The sequence below is a fragment of the Varanus komodoensis genome, unplaced genomic scaffold (genome assembly GCF_004798865.1).
Source record: "Varanus komodoensis strain SLA01 unplaced genomic scaffold, ASM479886v1 scaffold27, whole genome shotgun sequence".
NCBI classification, from domain to species: Eukaryota; Metazoa; Chordata; class Lepidosauria; order Squamata; family Varanidae; genus Varanus; species Varanus komodoensis.
In genome coordinates, this window is record NW_025335701.1 from 8365027 (window position 1) to 8379966 (window position 14940).

At 47.2% G+C, this 14940-nt stretch overlaps 1 protein-coding gene across 1 annotated transcript in view; it reads left to right on the top strand.

The window, feature by feature from the left end:
* NECAB2 (N-terminal EF-hand calcium binding protein 2) overlaps positions 1-14940 on the top strand; it is a 167818-nt gene that overhangs the window by 83846 nt on the left and 69032 nt on the right. The window contains exon 5 of the mRNA XM_044433909.1: positions 418-515. Within this exon, the coding sequence (XP_044289844.1) occupies positions 418-515 (98 nt within the window). The remainder of the gene's footprint in view (positions 1-417; positions 516-14940) is intronic.

Below are 14940 nucleotides of genomic sequence, written 5' to 3' on the forward strand. Positions count from 1 at the left end.
GGCTATTTGTGGCTACTAGCCTTGCTGGCCTTGTACTTCCTCCTTTAATGGAGGTGGCTGCCTGCAGACACCAGTTGCAGAGGGGCTTGGCAGGAGGAGGTCTTGCACCCCTCCTGCTTGAGAAGTCCTGGGGCAGCCAGTTTCTGACTGTGTGCACGGAGTGCTGCACTGGATGGACCTTGGATCTGATCCAGCAGGGCTTTGCTTATGTTCTTATGTTCCTTGTGGTTCTAACTAATTTTTCAACTAGTAAAGCTGGAATGCAGCATTTTCCTTGCTAGTGTTTCCTTGAAGGCAAAGCTTGAATGCAAAGGGAAGGATTTTTCTGGTCAGCCACTAGCAAGGCATTAGCAAGGCACTGAAGCCAACAAGAGTTTGAAGTCCTCCCCTTTCTTTCTGTTCTCTCTCTTTGCCCAGATTATTTCACTGACCACATGGGGGATTATGAAGATGTTTTGGCTTCCCTGGAGACCCTCAACCTCTCCATTCTGAAGGCGATGGATTACACCAAGAGGGTGAGTTGATGCTTCCGTATGCAACAGCCAGAAGCTTGGACCGTGTTAGCTGCTTGGTGTCAGTCTCCCCTGTTTGTATCGGCTCCACCAGCTTCGTTTCCGTTCCTGGGCTTAGTTCCAAATGCAGCCTTGCACTTTGCCACAGCTTGAGCCAGAATTCCTAAAGGAAGCTGTCCTCCCAGGTGAACGGGGAGGCCAGGAGCTCCAGTGCCAGTGGGGTGATTGACTCACTCTGGGCTCGGGCCCAAACCTTCAGGGAGCTATCCATGGTGCTGGGCCGTACTCCCCAAGTGGGTTCAGCACCATGGACGACTCCTGACAAGCCAAGACTGCAACCTGGCATGGAGGAAGTGCACCATTGACATTGTAGCCTCCAGCGACTCTGATCCTGCCCACCCACTTGGGTCGCTGTTTGTGTCTCCCATCCCACCATCTTTGGGCAGCTGGCTGGAAAATGGGAAACAGAAGGGCATTCCTGACTCTGGGATCCCCTGTCCCAGGAGAGAAGTCCAGCACTGCCCCGGTTTCTAACTCAGCTGATACTTTTATTACTATTCCGGAATGTCCATACACTGACTATTCACTGAGTTGTTATTATGCTTGTGCTTCCTCCATGTCTGCATTTATCGACTGTCTTTTAAAATTATTTTATCATTTATTCTCGTATTTGTCCAAGTTTGCCAATTTGGGCATTTGGAGTAAAAGATGGAAAGGCTGGGTAGAAGCATTTCAGCTAAATAAACATGCTTATTAATTTTCACTTGGCAGCAATTATATCTTCAGCGGCAGTGTGGAGCTTTGGGGGGCACTGAAATGTGTTCATTTGAATTTCATTTTATCCACATAAAATGAATGGATGGCTTATTTTTCTTTAGATTTATCCCTAAAGTTGAAGGAGAAATATTGGTCATGGTCATCACATAGTAAGTTGGTGTTACTGTCTTCCTGACGTTGCAGGGTTCTTGAAGATTATATGAAAGATCATTTTCTTATGAGGCGTTACAGTTGCTTTGACCTACAGTGACACAGCGGCTGATGCTGGCTAATGTTGGATGCACTGCATTCTGGAGCAGGAAGCACCAAGAGGGGGTTGACAAAGCTCATTCTTGCTGCCATCCTGGGGTTAAGCCCATTTATGTCCTTCTGAGTAGACATATGGTGCATGTAGCATCTCACTGTTTACATTCAAGATGCTCCCCATGGTTGCTCCTCACAAGGCGTTGCCTGACCCTTTCCTGAAACAAACCAAAAGTCTTTAAGATCTCTTTAGGATACTTACAACTCAGCTCGTTCTAGATGTTTTGGCTGATGACTTCGACCTCGCAGCATAGCCAGTGGTGAGAAATGGCAGGATTTCTCAGGAGAAATTAAGCACCTATGCATGTGAAACCGATCCATCCCTGGCGCTAGACAGAAGCATTTCAAGCAGAGCATGACCTTCTGTAGTTTCGGTATGAATCGAGACAAGTGGAGGTCGGTTTGTGGGGAGCCGGTGATCAGTTTGTCCGTCACTTTCGGGAAAGCATTGGGTGAGCAGGTGAAAGCACTAGACAACACGTTTGCTTCTTCGATAGCTGAGCGGGAGATGGCCTTTGGCCAGTGGCAGCCCAGCAGGAGAAAGTGCATCAGTTGAGTGCTTCTGGTAATTCTACAGGAACCTTGTACTCTTCCACATGCCATCAGCCTGAAAACTCTCTTATCTCAGTTCTTGCCAGCTTTATTCCACAGTGGCACAAGTCTCTCTCCCTCTTATTTTTTGGAAAGTGCGAAGACACTGTCAAGCCACCTTCTCCAAGCTGGTGCCACCTGGGAGTGTTTGCTCTGAACACTCCAGGCCATTCTGTGTGCCAGCTGGGATTTTATTTAATTTTAATTTTAGTTTTAATTTAATTTAATTTTTTTAATTTTAATTTTAATTATCCTAATCCTAATCTTTTTTGATGTCATGTCATGTCATGTCATGTCATTTTATTATTTTTAGATTTATAAACTGCTCCCATAACCCTGTAAGCCTCTGTGGACAATGTACAATAAATAATAAGAACCAATCATAAAAATAGATGAATACATACAGTATAATAGCAAATACGTATAATTGCAGGAGCTGAATTGCAGGGGCTGTGGTCCAGCACATAGGAAGGGTACCAAACTGGGGAAAGTGGCCATAAAGAGACGGAGGGTGTCTTCCAGTGGGAGGGCCCAAAAGTCTCCAAACACAGAGGATCACCCACATCCTATGGAGGGCAGGAGGAGAAGGGAGACAGTCTTTGCCAGCATGTCCCACGCACCCCACGAGACAGCTAGGCAGCCTTTTTCAGCCATTTTAGCCGTGGCACTTGGGAGAGGGAGGGAGGGCATTTGGAGGATGGCCAGGTGCACCCTATCCTGGCTTGCACTCCTTCATGCCTTCTCCAAGGTTGTTCTTCAAACCTCGGAGCAGCAGGAAGTGTGGATCTTTCCACCTCAGTTGTGTATAACTGGGGGTGTGGATCCAAGCACAGACCCCCATTTCCAAGGTCGGAGTTCCTTTGCAACCTTGGTTCTGGGACTCCAAAGCATCCAACGCCCTCCTAGACTCTGTTTAGGGCAGCCTTGTGCCTTCCAGACATGTTTGGACTGCAACACTGCAACAATTCCCGGTCCATGGCCCTGCTGGATAGGAATTCTGGGATTTGTGGTCCAAATGCCTCTGAAGGCCACCAGGTTGGGGAAGGCTGGTCTAGGGGGTTTAGGTTAGCTCTGCCCAGGTGCAATCCTGTATCCATTTTGCTTCCAGAAAGCCCCCTTGGGTCCATGAGAACGACTTCTGAGTAGTTTATGCTGTGGAGATATCATTCTAATTGCTTTATAGCTAAGTTTATTTTAGTAAAGACTTGGAGATTTTTTTCAATAGTACAAGGAAGTGTTGCACATCAAATAATCTGTGATGGCAAACCCACTCTTGGTTTTCATTTCTGCCAGGAATTCATTATCTCTTTGAATCAGGAATTTAAACAAAGGTGTAATCTAAACAAGGGCAGGAAAGTTCTGCTTTCAAATCACATCATAGATATTTGCTTAGATATTAAACACATGAAAAGGGGGGTGGGGGGTAACAGGGTTCCTGGGTTTCCAGTGTTGGAACAGTTTGTGGATTGATTCGGTCTCCCATGGTGAAAAGGAAGGACAGGGCAAAGAATCTTCAAGGAGACTGACAGTCCCATTGAAGATATAAAATCCAGCTTTTCTGTGAATCTGTGTCTGGCACTAATTCACACACATCACCTTCTTATGCGGCCCAGATAATTATGGTTTAGTCAACTGACCATGAGGGGGGAGGGCAGAATAGACCAAGTCCAAAGTGTGAATGTAGGTTTGTGGCTCACCATTAAAAACCTGATGTTAATAGTGATGTCCCAAAACTGAACATGCCTTTGGCGCCAGAGCCATCGAGCAGAAAGCACGCAGAAATCCATCAGTGTTCAGGAAGCAGCACTAAAAATGGGATGTGGCAAAGTTCCCTAGCTCCTCCCTGGAAGCACGTGAGACATGGGTCCTCACACCCCAAGGACGACCCTCGGTGCGCACTTTTTGCCTGGATGCGCCCAATGGGCGATCAAGCAGTTTCCATGCTACCGTGGTTTCCACCTTCATCGCTCGGGCCTCCCGCCATTGGCTCCTGGCCCAGCAGTCACTGCCCTGCTATTCAACCGCACGCTGGATGACTGGAGCATTGCTCCCGCAGGAAGGGCTGCTGTTTCTAGGAGGCCCTGTGGCAGCTGCATAGAAACCACCGTGCCGAGTTTGGGCAACCGGGAAAAAACCATGGTGAGGCATGGAAACCATAGAAGGGACCGTTCTTCCAAAACCCAAATGTACCGGGCTGAAATACCCTGATGGACCATCCTGCACAAGAAACCACTATGGCTTGTTGTGCATTGCAAATTCACCCAGAGTTTTAGTCTCTCCAAACTGCAGAAGTGAAACCTTCGTTTGATTGGGATGGCTAAGAACTGATTGTTCAGTTTCATGGAGGCTATTAAACAAGACACACCATACAGCAAAGGCAAACCCTGCCCTGCCTTAGAGCTCCTGGGCCACCTTGCTTCTCAAAACACACTTCTTGAATGGAAGCGGGTGTGTTTTTGACTGCAGAATGACTTTCGTTAACTTTCGTGCAGTGTCTCCTTCCTTCTGGGCTCTCTTCTTGCAGAGATAAATTGCTTTTTGTTTGAAAGGAAACCTTTGATATGCATTTGGCTTCATCTGTGTTTCTTCCTCTGTGGCTGTTGCCTTGCGTAGCACTAAACAGGCTAAACTAGAAAAAGCTCTTCTCTCAACACCCCTTGTAGGAACCCCCCCCCCACTTTACTTTTAAAGCAACCGCAGGTGCAACATTCTAAAAATGGCATATTGGGTTCTTCATTTTATTAAAATCCTCACTACAGCCTCATTTAACTTGTGAAGGGCTTGTATAACCATTTTTAATTGGTGTTTATACTGTGCCTCTTGCAAAGGATGTGGATAGTTTGTTTCTTATAAGGAGACATGTGGCAATTATTTTCTTTGGGGAAGCTCATAAACTAGCCTCAGTAATTAGGTGCTAAAGTATACAAGTGAAACGAAGTGTGGGACTACACTGGCTTTTCTGATTTAGTGAGATCGGCGGCTGATGCATCCCATGGCAAAGCCAAAAGTTACAGAGACCATTAAAAGCCGTTGTTTATCATGGGGATAGATGCACTTAAGTCTGCCAGGGGCTGCTATTTTTGTAAGATGACTACAAGGTGACATGATAGCCCTCTACAGGCACTCCAAGGTTGGCAGAAAGAAGAAAGAAATGCTGCTTTTCACTCAACCCAGATTGTAGGACAGTGAACTTAAACTAGAATGCACCAGGGGCAGGCTAGACACGAGGAAGAATTTTCTGACTGTCAGAGCAATAGGACAGCGGGACCAGCTGCCTGGAGAGGTGCGGGGCTCTCCCACACCGGAGACATTCAAGAAGAAACTGGGCAGCCTCTGAGTGGGAGGGTGTGACTTGGTGCCCTGCACCAGGAGGGGGTTGGACCCGATGGCCTTCTTGGCCACTTCCAACTCTACTGTTTTATGATTCTATGGAAAATACAATCAAAGGGGAAACAGGAAATGTCACCTGTCATTTCCAAATGCGAGAGTAGTGTCTCGCTATATTTCTGGTAGCAGCTCCGCCTTATTCATCCTACTGACCTCCCAGCACTTCTGACGGTGTGCAGCAGCCGAAGTTTGCAAATCAGCCATGTGGGAATTGCAATTCGACTCTTCCAAGCATGTGCAGTGCAAAATTTATGGAGGAGGAGAAGGATGTGAGGGAAAGATGTTGGCGAGGCCATTCCATGGGTGCCCAGGGAGGAAGTGACCAGGGCGTGGGTGAGGTTGCAACCAGCTATGAGTGGAACCAGCTGCTCCTGGTGCAGCAGCAGCTGACGGACCAGCCTTCACAATCCCACCAAACATAAAGAGATCCCCAAAAAGCAAAAAGGAAGGGGGTAGAAGAAAAAAATGGATTCCAAAGAGGTTAATGTTCCAGCATGTTTGGGGCCTCTTTTTTGCCCTTGTTTTGAAACTCTTTTTGTTCTTTTCTTTCCTTTTTTTCTTGGACCAACATGCTTTGGTCTAGAAGGGCAGCCTCCTCAAATCTGGTGCACCCAAGAAAGTATCTTATGCCATAATCTCAAAGCCACAGAAGCCAACAACTTGGCCCCATAATTTTCTCTCTTCTGAATATCAACTAAAGGATGATAGGAGACGGTGGTCCCTCGGCCACCTTGGGCCCCAGTCATGAAGAATTCAAAGTTTTCTTGCCTGTTATATTTACTCATCATTGGTGGTATTTAAATAAAAGTCTGCCTGACCCTGGTGGGATCAAAGTCATGATTACTCATCATACGGTACTTCTTTGGTACCATCTGTCCAATTTTCAAGAGCAAGGCTAGAAATTGGGGTTCTTAGGATGTTCCGGTGGGAAGATTCAACTAAATAAGTTTACAATTTATACTGATTATCAGTAATTAGTTCTTTTCTGTGCCAAAAAATGTATATTCCATTGGGAGGGGTGATACTTTAATTGGGGGGAACCAATCTGTCGGTTCCAACTTCCCACACATTTTGGTTTTTTAACTATCTCAACTTCTTTCTGCCCCTTCTATGAAGTAAGTTGCAAATGCTGGTCGATTCTTATCAGAAACAAGGTGAAAGAGCGTGTGGCCACTGCTCTGGCTCAGCTCAGCAGGTGCAGCACGGGGAACATCAGGAGACGCTCGCTTGGCCCACAGCTGTTAAAGGTGAGGAGCCCGTGAGGAAAAACAAGGAGCAACGCCAAGGGGACAGTGCCTGGAGTCCCACACCCGGCTCTGAAGCGCTCAGAGTCCGCAGCCCTGGACCTGCGGGATGCACGTGGCCCTTGCTCCCCGGTCCATAAAAAAGTTCCTCCTGTCCTGATGATAAAAACACGTGCAAAGCCTGGCAAATTGTTGCCAGAAGAATGCAAGGAATGGACTCCTCTCTACTTCCAAGGCCCTGTTTGCTCAGCCAGATGCCAGCTGCCGTTTATCCCATGTTGGTACCCCCTCCATTCTGATGGTTTCCTGAGGGTCGTTTACATTTTTGGTAAGGGCTCATCCAAAAGACCAAATCAAACGAAGTTCTCAGCCATTCCTACTTCTAACTGCACAGTGCACTCTTGTTCGATTATATTAATCTCCCTGAAGACTCCATGCTGATAATTACTACCCAGATTTAATTTGACTTAATAGCCTTGTCCTCTTCCCAAGAAACTCTGGGAATTGCAGCTTTGGTTTCAGTTGGCTACGGATCTCCAAAAAAATTTTCTGCATCTCACCAAATAGCCGTGCTCAGGATTCTTTGGGGAAGTCATCGCAGTCTAACAGGTTCCGATTTCAGTTCAAAGTATGAAAACTCTTCCAGGGAAGCATTTTGCTAGTTGTTCTAGTCAAAGTAGGCGATAATCTTAGACAAGCCTGGAAATACACCCCACTGAAAATGATTGGAGCCATTTTTGAGCATGCTTCTGGCTCTGCTAGGAATCTTCTGCAGCATCTGCAAGTAAGCACAACTCCAAAATTAAGGTGGCCCCATGAAAGTTACGGCGGCTAGGTTAAGGTGGCCATCAAGAAATTCAGGTGGCCCCGTGAAAGGGCTTAGCGTCAAGTTACGGCAGCCAGGTTAAGGTGGCCATGTATCCTCCTTCACAGGGGAAAGGTTCTATGTCCAAGGGGGTGACTTTGGGTCAGCTGCAGATGCTCAGCCCATCCTACCTCACAGGGTTGTTGTCGTGGAGCTATGTAAGCTGCTGTGAGTCACTCACAAAAAGAAAATAGGCAGTGATGATAAGATGGTGGTGGTGGTGGTGGTGGTGATGATGATCTGAAGGTGGCCTGCTGTTGTGGTTTTCGGACAATTATTCTCTCCCCAGATGGTTCAGAGGCAGAGGAAGCAATTTCGCCTTGAGCTATACAAGTTGAAATGGCAGGACACACGTAGGAAGGGGAGCAGAGGCACTGCAAAGGGTGGAGAGAGACACTTTTCCAGGCCGGAGCAGGGCAGGCAGTTAGAGGCAGTCAGCTGGATCCACCTTGGGCCAGGCTGATCGTCCTCGGCTGATGGTCTTGCTCAAGGCTCTTGCTCCATGGGAATGAATGGGGCAGAGTGTCCCTTTCCCACCCCCACGCAGTCCCCGGGCAGCGGCCAGTTGGAGCTGAGCTGCTTTCCAGCAGGGCCTTGCTCATCCCTCCATTCCCCTTGAAAATAAAGAACCGTAAAAATGGAAGTCGGGGTTGGTGGTTCACATTAACAGTGACACGGGGCTGGACCAGAGGCAGACTGGGTTGCCAGCTCCCATCTTCCTACTGCAATGAGAAGCGCTGTGCATCTAGTCACACTCTAGGAATTATACATTTGTAAATAGTGCCTGAAAAAAGCACACTATTTTCGTCTATTTGTCCTCCTTGCCAGTGAGCTATATCCTCATTTTTGGCCATTCATGGTGCCTGAACATGACACCAAAAGGCCAGGAGTTTTGCAAAAACATAAACTGAAGACCTGTAATTTGGGTATCCAGCCCCTTTGTGCAAAAGCTGCTCAATGACCTGGAAGTTTGATGGAAGTACTTGCATTCCGCTGCAAAACTTTGCAGAGTATTAAGTTTGTTGGGCAAAACAAAAGAGCAGCGCCAGCAAGAGATGACCAGAGCCACTGTGCAAGCCGCTGGGAACTTCACAGCGTATGTTGTCGATTTGGAGCTTTCCTACCAAAAAACTTGAGACTGGTTGGTATAGAAATCCAGCTGACATTGTGCACTTGTTGCCCCATCCAGCAGGATTCTGTTGCTTCTCAGGAACTTTTCCTTGCTTCTGCGAAGAGGAGGCTTTTGCTGTCAGCTTTTGAGACGGAGATAATGAGATTTTCCCACAGGGAAATTGGCTCCTTCTGACAGCCCGGCCTGCGGAATGATCCACTTTCAAGGAATCTGATGAAATTGACAGTCTGTGATGGTGAATGCACTTTTCCTGTCTTCTGGCATCATTCACATGGCTATCAGAAACAGATTACGGGGGATGGGGGTGAGGAAGGCAGGAACCATATCGCAGCCTAGGAATACTGTTGTATCTTTCAAACATTCCCCCCTGCCCTCCTGCCCCCCCCCACCACCATTGCCACCAAACCTTCAAGCCATCAAAAGTTGTTTGACAATTTCTCCCCAGATCTTAGCTGACATCACCTTTGAAATGAAAAATACGAGCTGAAATTATGACGTAGGCTTTGCATGTGTTAATGTTTCTTCGACGACTCTCACAATTATGTCTGAGCAGAATGCAAGGTCTAGTAGCTGGAAATGAAATGAGTGCATAGATTACAGAATGTTAAATGTTACAGAAAAAGGCTTTTGAGTGAGGAAGTGTGGCATTTCTCTCTGGTGCTTTCACTGAAAATTGGTGCTCTTTCCACTTTCGTTCTTTGCTTTGTGCTAGAGGGAAATGCAACTCCTGCTCAGGACAGAGAAGGTGGGAGACTTTCATTTGGCTGGCAAAACATCAGAATTTGCCCCCTTTGTGACCCTGATTGCAAACAGGAAAGGGCTTTTCCCCCCTTCAGGAAAAGCCCCCAGATTTCTGCACTTGCAATGGCATTCAGAAACGTATGTCTGCCTTCAGGAAGTCTACTTTAAAATACACGTTTTCCTCCAAAATGCATATTTTTCAAATGGACACTTTTTGCTACAAAACTAAGTGAAAAGGGTAAAACTGAGCTCTGCAGTAGAGTTCAGAGAAGCTTGCAGAGCTGGTGCAGGCCGGCCTCTCCCAACCAGAAGGCCAGGGGAGGCATTGCGTGGGAGATGCAAGAGGAGCCCGCTCACAGCCGGTGCAGGGGGCTGCCTAGCGGAGCAAGGCAGGCACGGGGAGGTCTCTCCTCTAGGGTTCACTTGTCCATTGGAAGCCATTAATCGTTCCCAAAATGCAGGCGTGCTGGAGGCTCAAGCTAACCCTGCTTCGTCCTTCTCAGAAGGCGGCATTGACAAACCACTTCTGCATATGTCTTACCCTGAAAACCTCCAGTGAAGCAACCCAGAACAAAACAAGCTCAGGACTGCCTGAGCTTAAGTCTGGAGAAATTCTCAAAGTTCGGGCTGAGCCAAACTGAAGACTCGGAAAACGAGGAACCAGGAGGAACTGAAATGGACAGATCGCATCCTAACAAGAGGAGGAATGTTGTTCTGGGGTCATGATGGGTCGGGCACGACTTTGCGACTAAAAAACAAAAAATGGAAAACAAAACAATGGACCACAGTGGGAAATGTTCAATAAACATTTCAGTCCCCGAGAGCAGAGATGCAGAGGCACCTGTAGGACCGTTGTGCCAATTTCCCATGCAAGCAAGTGATGCTCAAGGTCTTGCAACCAAGACGACAACACGATACGAAGTGAGAAGTGCCTGAAAAGCTGGAGCCTGAAAAGGAGGAGGCCCATGATAGTCCCATTGCTAAGCCTCTAATGGGCTGGATCATGAGAAGCTTTGGGTGGTCCTGAAAGAAATGGTTGCGTTAATGGACAGGAAGCTCCTGTTGGGACAGGAAAAACAGAATAAGCAAATGCATCAAAGACGTGAATATTTTCTCTTCCTTTCCGTTCAATTTGTACACAGAACATGTCATAAGGAAAGTGGGATTGGGGTCAGAGAAGCAGGGATGAACCCTGGTGGAAGATCCATCCATATTTTAAGATATGCAGATGACTCCATATTACCGCAGAAAGCAGCAATTAACTGATATGACTTCTGGTGAAAGCACGGGAGCAAGGGGGGGGGGAGAGAGCTGAGCATTAAGAAAGCAAAAATCCTGACTGCACCAGAATCATACGATTTTAATACCAGCAATGAGGAATTTGTGCGGGGAAAGCATACCTTGGTTCTGTCATCAGTTCAGAGTGTGCAGCCAAGAAAATCAACAAAGCGTGAGGCTTGCAAGGGCAGCAACGGAGGAAAGAGCCAAGATCCTCAAGTGTAAGGATGTTTCAGGGGAGACCAAGGCCAAGATCATCCACAGCAGTGTATTCCCAGTCACACTGTGCGGGTGTGGAAGCCCGACCTGCTTGACAGCATGTCACAACAAGTCCCAAACTTGGAGACTATTTTTCGAAATGTTTGCACAGACTTCCATACACATTTCTGTACACACAGTTCTAAGCATATTTGCTAATGTTTTTACCCAATGCATGCATATTTGCAAGCTGTTTTCCTAAGATAATGTATGCTTAAATTAATTCCCCTAAGTTACCCTTTTTGTACAAACTCCATTGCAAAATATAGAGAAATGTAAGTATTTACAATAATGGGGTTTTGAGTGGAAATTCAAAATGCAAAATTAGGTAAAGCCATGTGAAATACAAATTGAATTAGTTTTGCCCCAGCCCTCAATAGAGGGGGCCCCATTGTTTCTTCTGCAGGGAGAAAAGCAGCTCCAGGTAGGCAGTTTTGAGCATAAAAATGATGAGAAGGGGAAAGGCACTGTTGCATGTGTAGCATCTCATGGCAGAAAAAGAGCGTCTTTGCAGAGAAGAAGGTCTTGGAGTGGATGCAACCGTTAAATTGGAGGGATTAAAAACAGATGCAAGGAATGACGCCTGCACACAGAGAGAAATCCAAGCAACTGAGGAGACTTAATTTCATTCCCATTTCAAGAGATATTTTCAAGGGAAATTATTCTTATCTACAAAAGCAAATAAGTAAGCAAGACACCAAAAATGAAATACACACGATATATTTTTCAGTCATTATGATGGTCTGAAGCAAGCAAGCAAGCAACAAACATCTGTTGTAATCTGAAAAAAAATCCTTCAGCCATTTGAGCACCACTAAAGAAGCAAAATCTTTTCTTTTATATAAATTTATATAAAATTTATATAAATTCCATCCATCCATCCATCATCTAACCCTATCTATCTATCTATCTATCTATCTATCTATCTATCTATCTATCTATCTATCTTATTTTTGGAAGAAAAATGTAGCATGTCTAAGAGATATTTAAGCCCTTGTGTTGCTCTGAAAATTTTCACAACCGAATTACTTGTAGTAATTCTGCTTCAAGGTAAAATCTGCCGTGTCAGGTGAGCTGGCATCAGAGGGCTTGGTCCGTGAGTGTGATCCCATTCCTGCCTCAAGCATGGAGAAAGGGATGCTTCCTATAATGCTTCTCCAATGTCTAGATCAAAGCATATCCAGGAATACGTCCCATGATAAGAACTTCCACATTTTTTGGAAAAAAACTAGCTAAAACCCGGGGCTGGGCCAAAGTGTGTCATGTCCCGAGACAAAGGGCACGATGGCAGCCGTCCCCATTCAGCTGGCTGGGCCAGCAGCTGACTCTTCCTTCAGTGCTGGTGATGGGAGAGGTCCTGCACCACATACTGGGGCGATCTTCTGGGTCCATGCACGTGACCTCCAAAGCTCTTCCCCTGCAGCAGAAACGAGCATCCAGGCAGACCAGGTGGGTGACGACCACCACTGCCTCCTGGCTCACGTCCCTCTCTCTGCCCAAAAAGCAGCAGTGCAGGTGCTTCCATTGGCCGTGTGGAGGGCAAAGCACCTGGAAGAGTTTGGAGCTAACTGCGTCTCTGAACCAACTCGCGATCTCTTGGAGCTAGGCTGTCTTCCTTATTTGCAGCGAAAAGGTCTAAAAATATGCCCGTTGATGTAAAATACTTGTTCTGGGAAGCCGTCTCTGCTGAATGAGTGCTTGGTCCTAATGTAGTCCATGCTGTTCTCTTAATTGCTTTCGTGGTGGGAAAGAAGCTCCCCTGCTGATGCTTAATGCCCTTTGGCAGTGGACTGGAAAGGGGCGGAATGAGGGATGCGCAGGGAGCTCCTGAGCCAGAGTCGTGATGGGCTGTGCGAAAGGCACTGCCTCCCGGAGGCCTGAAAACGAGGCGAGCCAGCAAGGCTGTGCATGGCTTGCATGGCTTTCGCTTGGGGGGTGGAGCACTGCAGAATTGAAGGATGTGCGGAGCCAGCGGTCTTCCCCTAATGCAGTAATTGCCTGCACGGAGTCACCCGTTTCCATTAACACAAGAAGGGTGGGCACTGAGCTCTTCACAGCGCAGAAGCAGGTCACGGCTCCCTGAATGTTGCTAGTCCTCATGGAGGCAGCAAGCCCATATCTCAACTGGAAACAGCACATCAGAGGCTTGCGCTAAGTGCTCCCCCATGCAGCAACATTCCCTGCATGTAGAAATCTAACATGTCAGGGAGGTATTTTAAAAGATGGTGGATGAAAGGAATGCTGGAGTTACATCCCACGTGGCAGTTCCTGCGTTGCAGAGGATGACCTCCAAGATTCCTTCCATGAAGGAGGAGGCTATCCGTGGCTACTAGCCTTGCTGGCTGTGGGCTCCCTCCTTCACCAGCGGTGGCAAGCCTACACACAGCACTCGCTGGGGGGCTTGGGCAGGAGGAGCTCTTGCGCCCACCCTGCTGGAGGGGTCCTGTGGGCAGCTGGTTGGCCACCGTGTGGACTGTTGGACTGGATGGTCCTTGGGTCTGATCCCGCAGGGCTTTCCTTATTATGTTCTCGGCTCTGTGATCCTGAGGTTCTGTGAGAAGGCTGTGCTCCCTGACATGCAGTTTCCCATACATATATTTAAGGTACCCAGGAGCATGTTGGTTAAGAGGCACCTCGCTGAAGTCTACGCTGGCCAACCCCAGACACCGTTTTGCCATTTCAGCCAAGAATCGGTAACAAGCGAAGGAAGTTCTGCCACCTTGAGAGCCATGCTGTGCTCCTTCAGAGAGGAGCCCGAAGGCCGGGGGACGCTCTGAGGTTCCCCTGCAGAGGCTGTAGGCATCCCTCCAAGGGAGGATTTTTCTGCCACCCCTTGTGGACCTCCAGGTAGCCTGCCAGTGCCCATTCCCACCCCATCCCCACAACTCCACCACAGGTGCTCAAAAGAGCATCTGCTGTGGTCCGGTGCTGTCAGGTCATGCTCAGCCTGTGGTGACCCCACAAATGGAAGCCCTCCAACATGCCGGTCCATAGCTCCAGCCAGCGCTTCCAGGTTCAAGGCTGTGGCTTCCTTGATGGAATCAACCTATCTCCTCTTTGATCTCCAGCTTCCCTTTTATCTCCTGCCTGTAACTTTCACTAACATGACGGTCTCATCCAGTGAGTCTTGTCTTCCAAAGTGTCCAAAGTACTTCAGCCTCAGTTTTGTCATTTTTGCTTCTAGGGAAAGCTCTGGCTTGATTCCACCCAGGATCCACTTGTTCATCTTTCTGTTTGTTCAGGGTATTTGCAAAACTCTCCTCTAGCACCACGTTCTGAATACCTCAAAACTTGAGCTTATGAGTATTCTCCAATTTCCATGTCAAAGCTTGTTCCAGCTCAAGTTGTGAGCCTTCAGTTGTTGGGGGGTTTTACATGAAAATCTGTGCATATTTTCCAAATATATGCATGAATTGAGAGGTTTTTAAAACATATTATTCTATCAGTGATTAAAGCATATTTGTGCACGTTTTTCTAAAGTATGCACTTTTAGTGTATATGTTTCCAATAGCTCCAAACTGAGCTTGCCCATTGCTGCAACTTCAGTCTTGCAGCACCTTTCTAAGAAGAAGGCCTGAGCTCTGCAGGGTTTCCATACCTCTGAAAACTCAAGCTATACCCAGGACACTTACCCTGCTTGGGATGACCCACATACAGAGCTGGAGCGGTCTTGTTCTGGGTGGAGCTTTCCATTCGCAATTCTGTTGCACACTGCTGAATCTCAGAACTCAACCAAGGATCTCAAAACTCAACCAAAAAACTGTTAGATCTCAAAACGCAACCAAGGACTGTTGGATCTCAAAGCTCAACCAAGAAACTGTGTGACAGAAATTTTATGATGTCATATTTCTG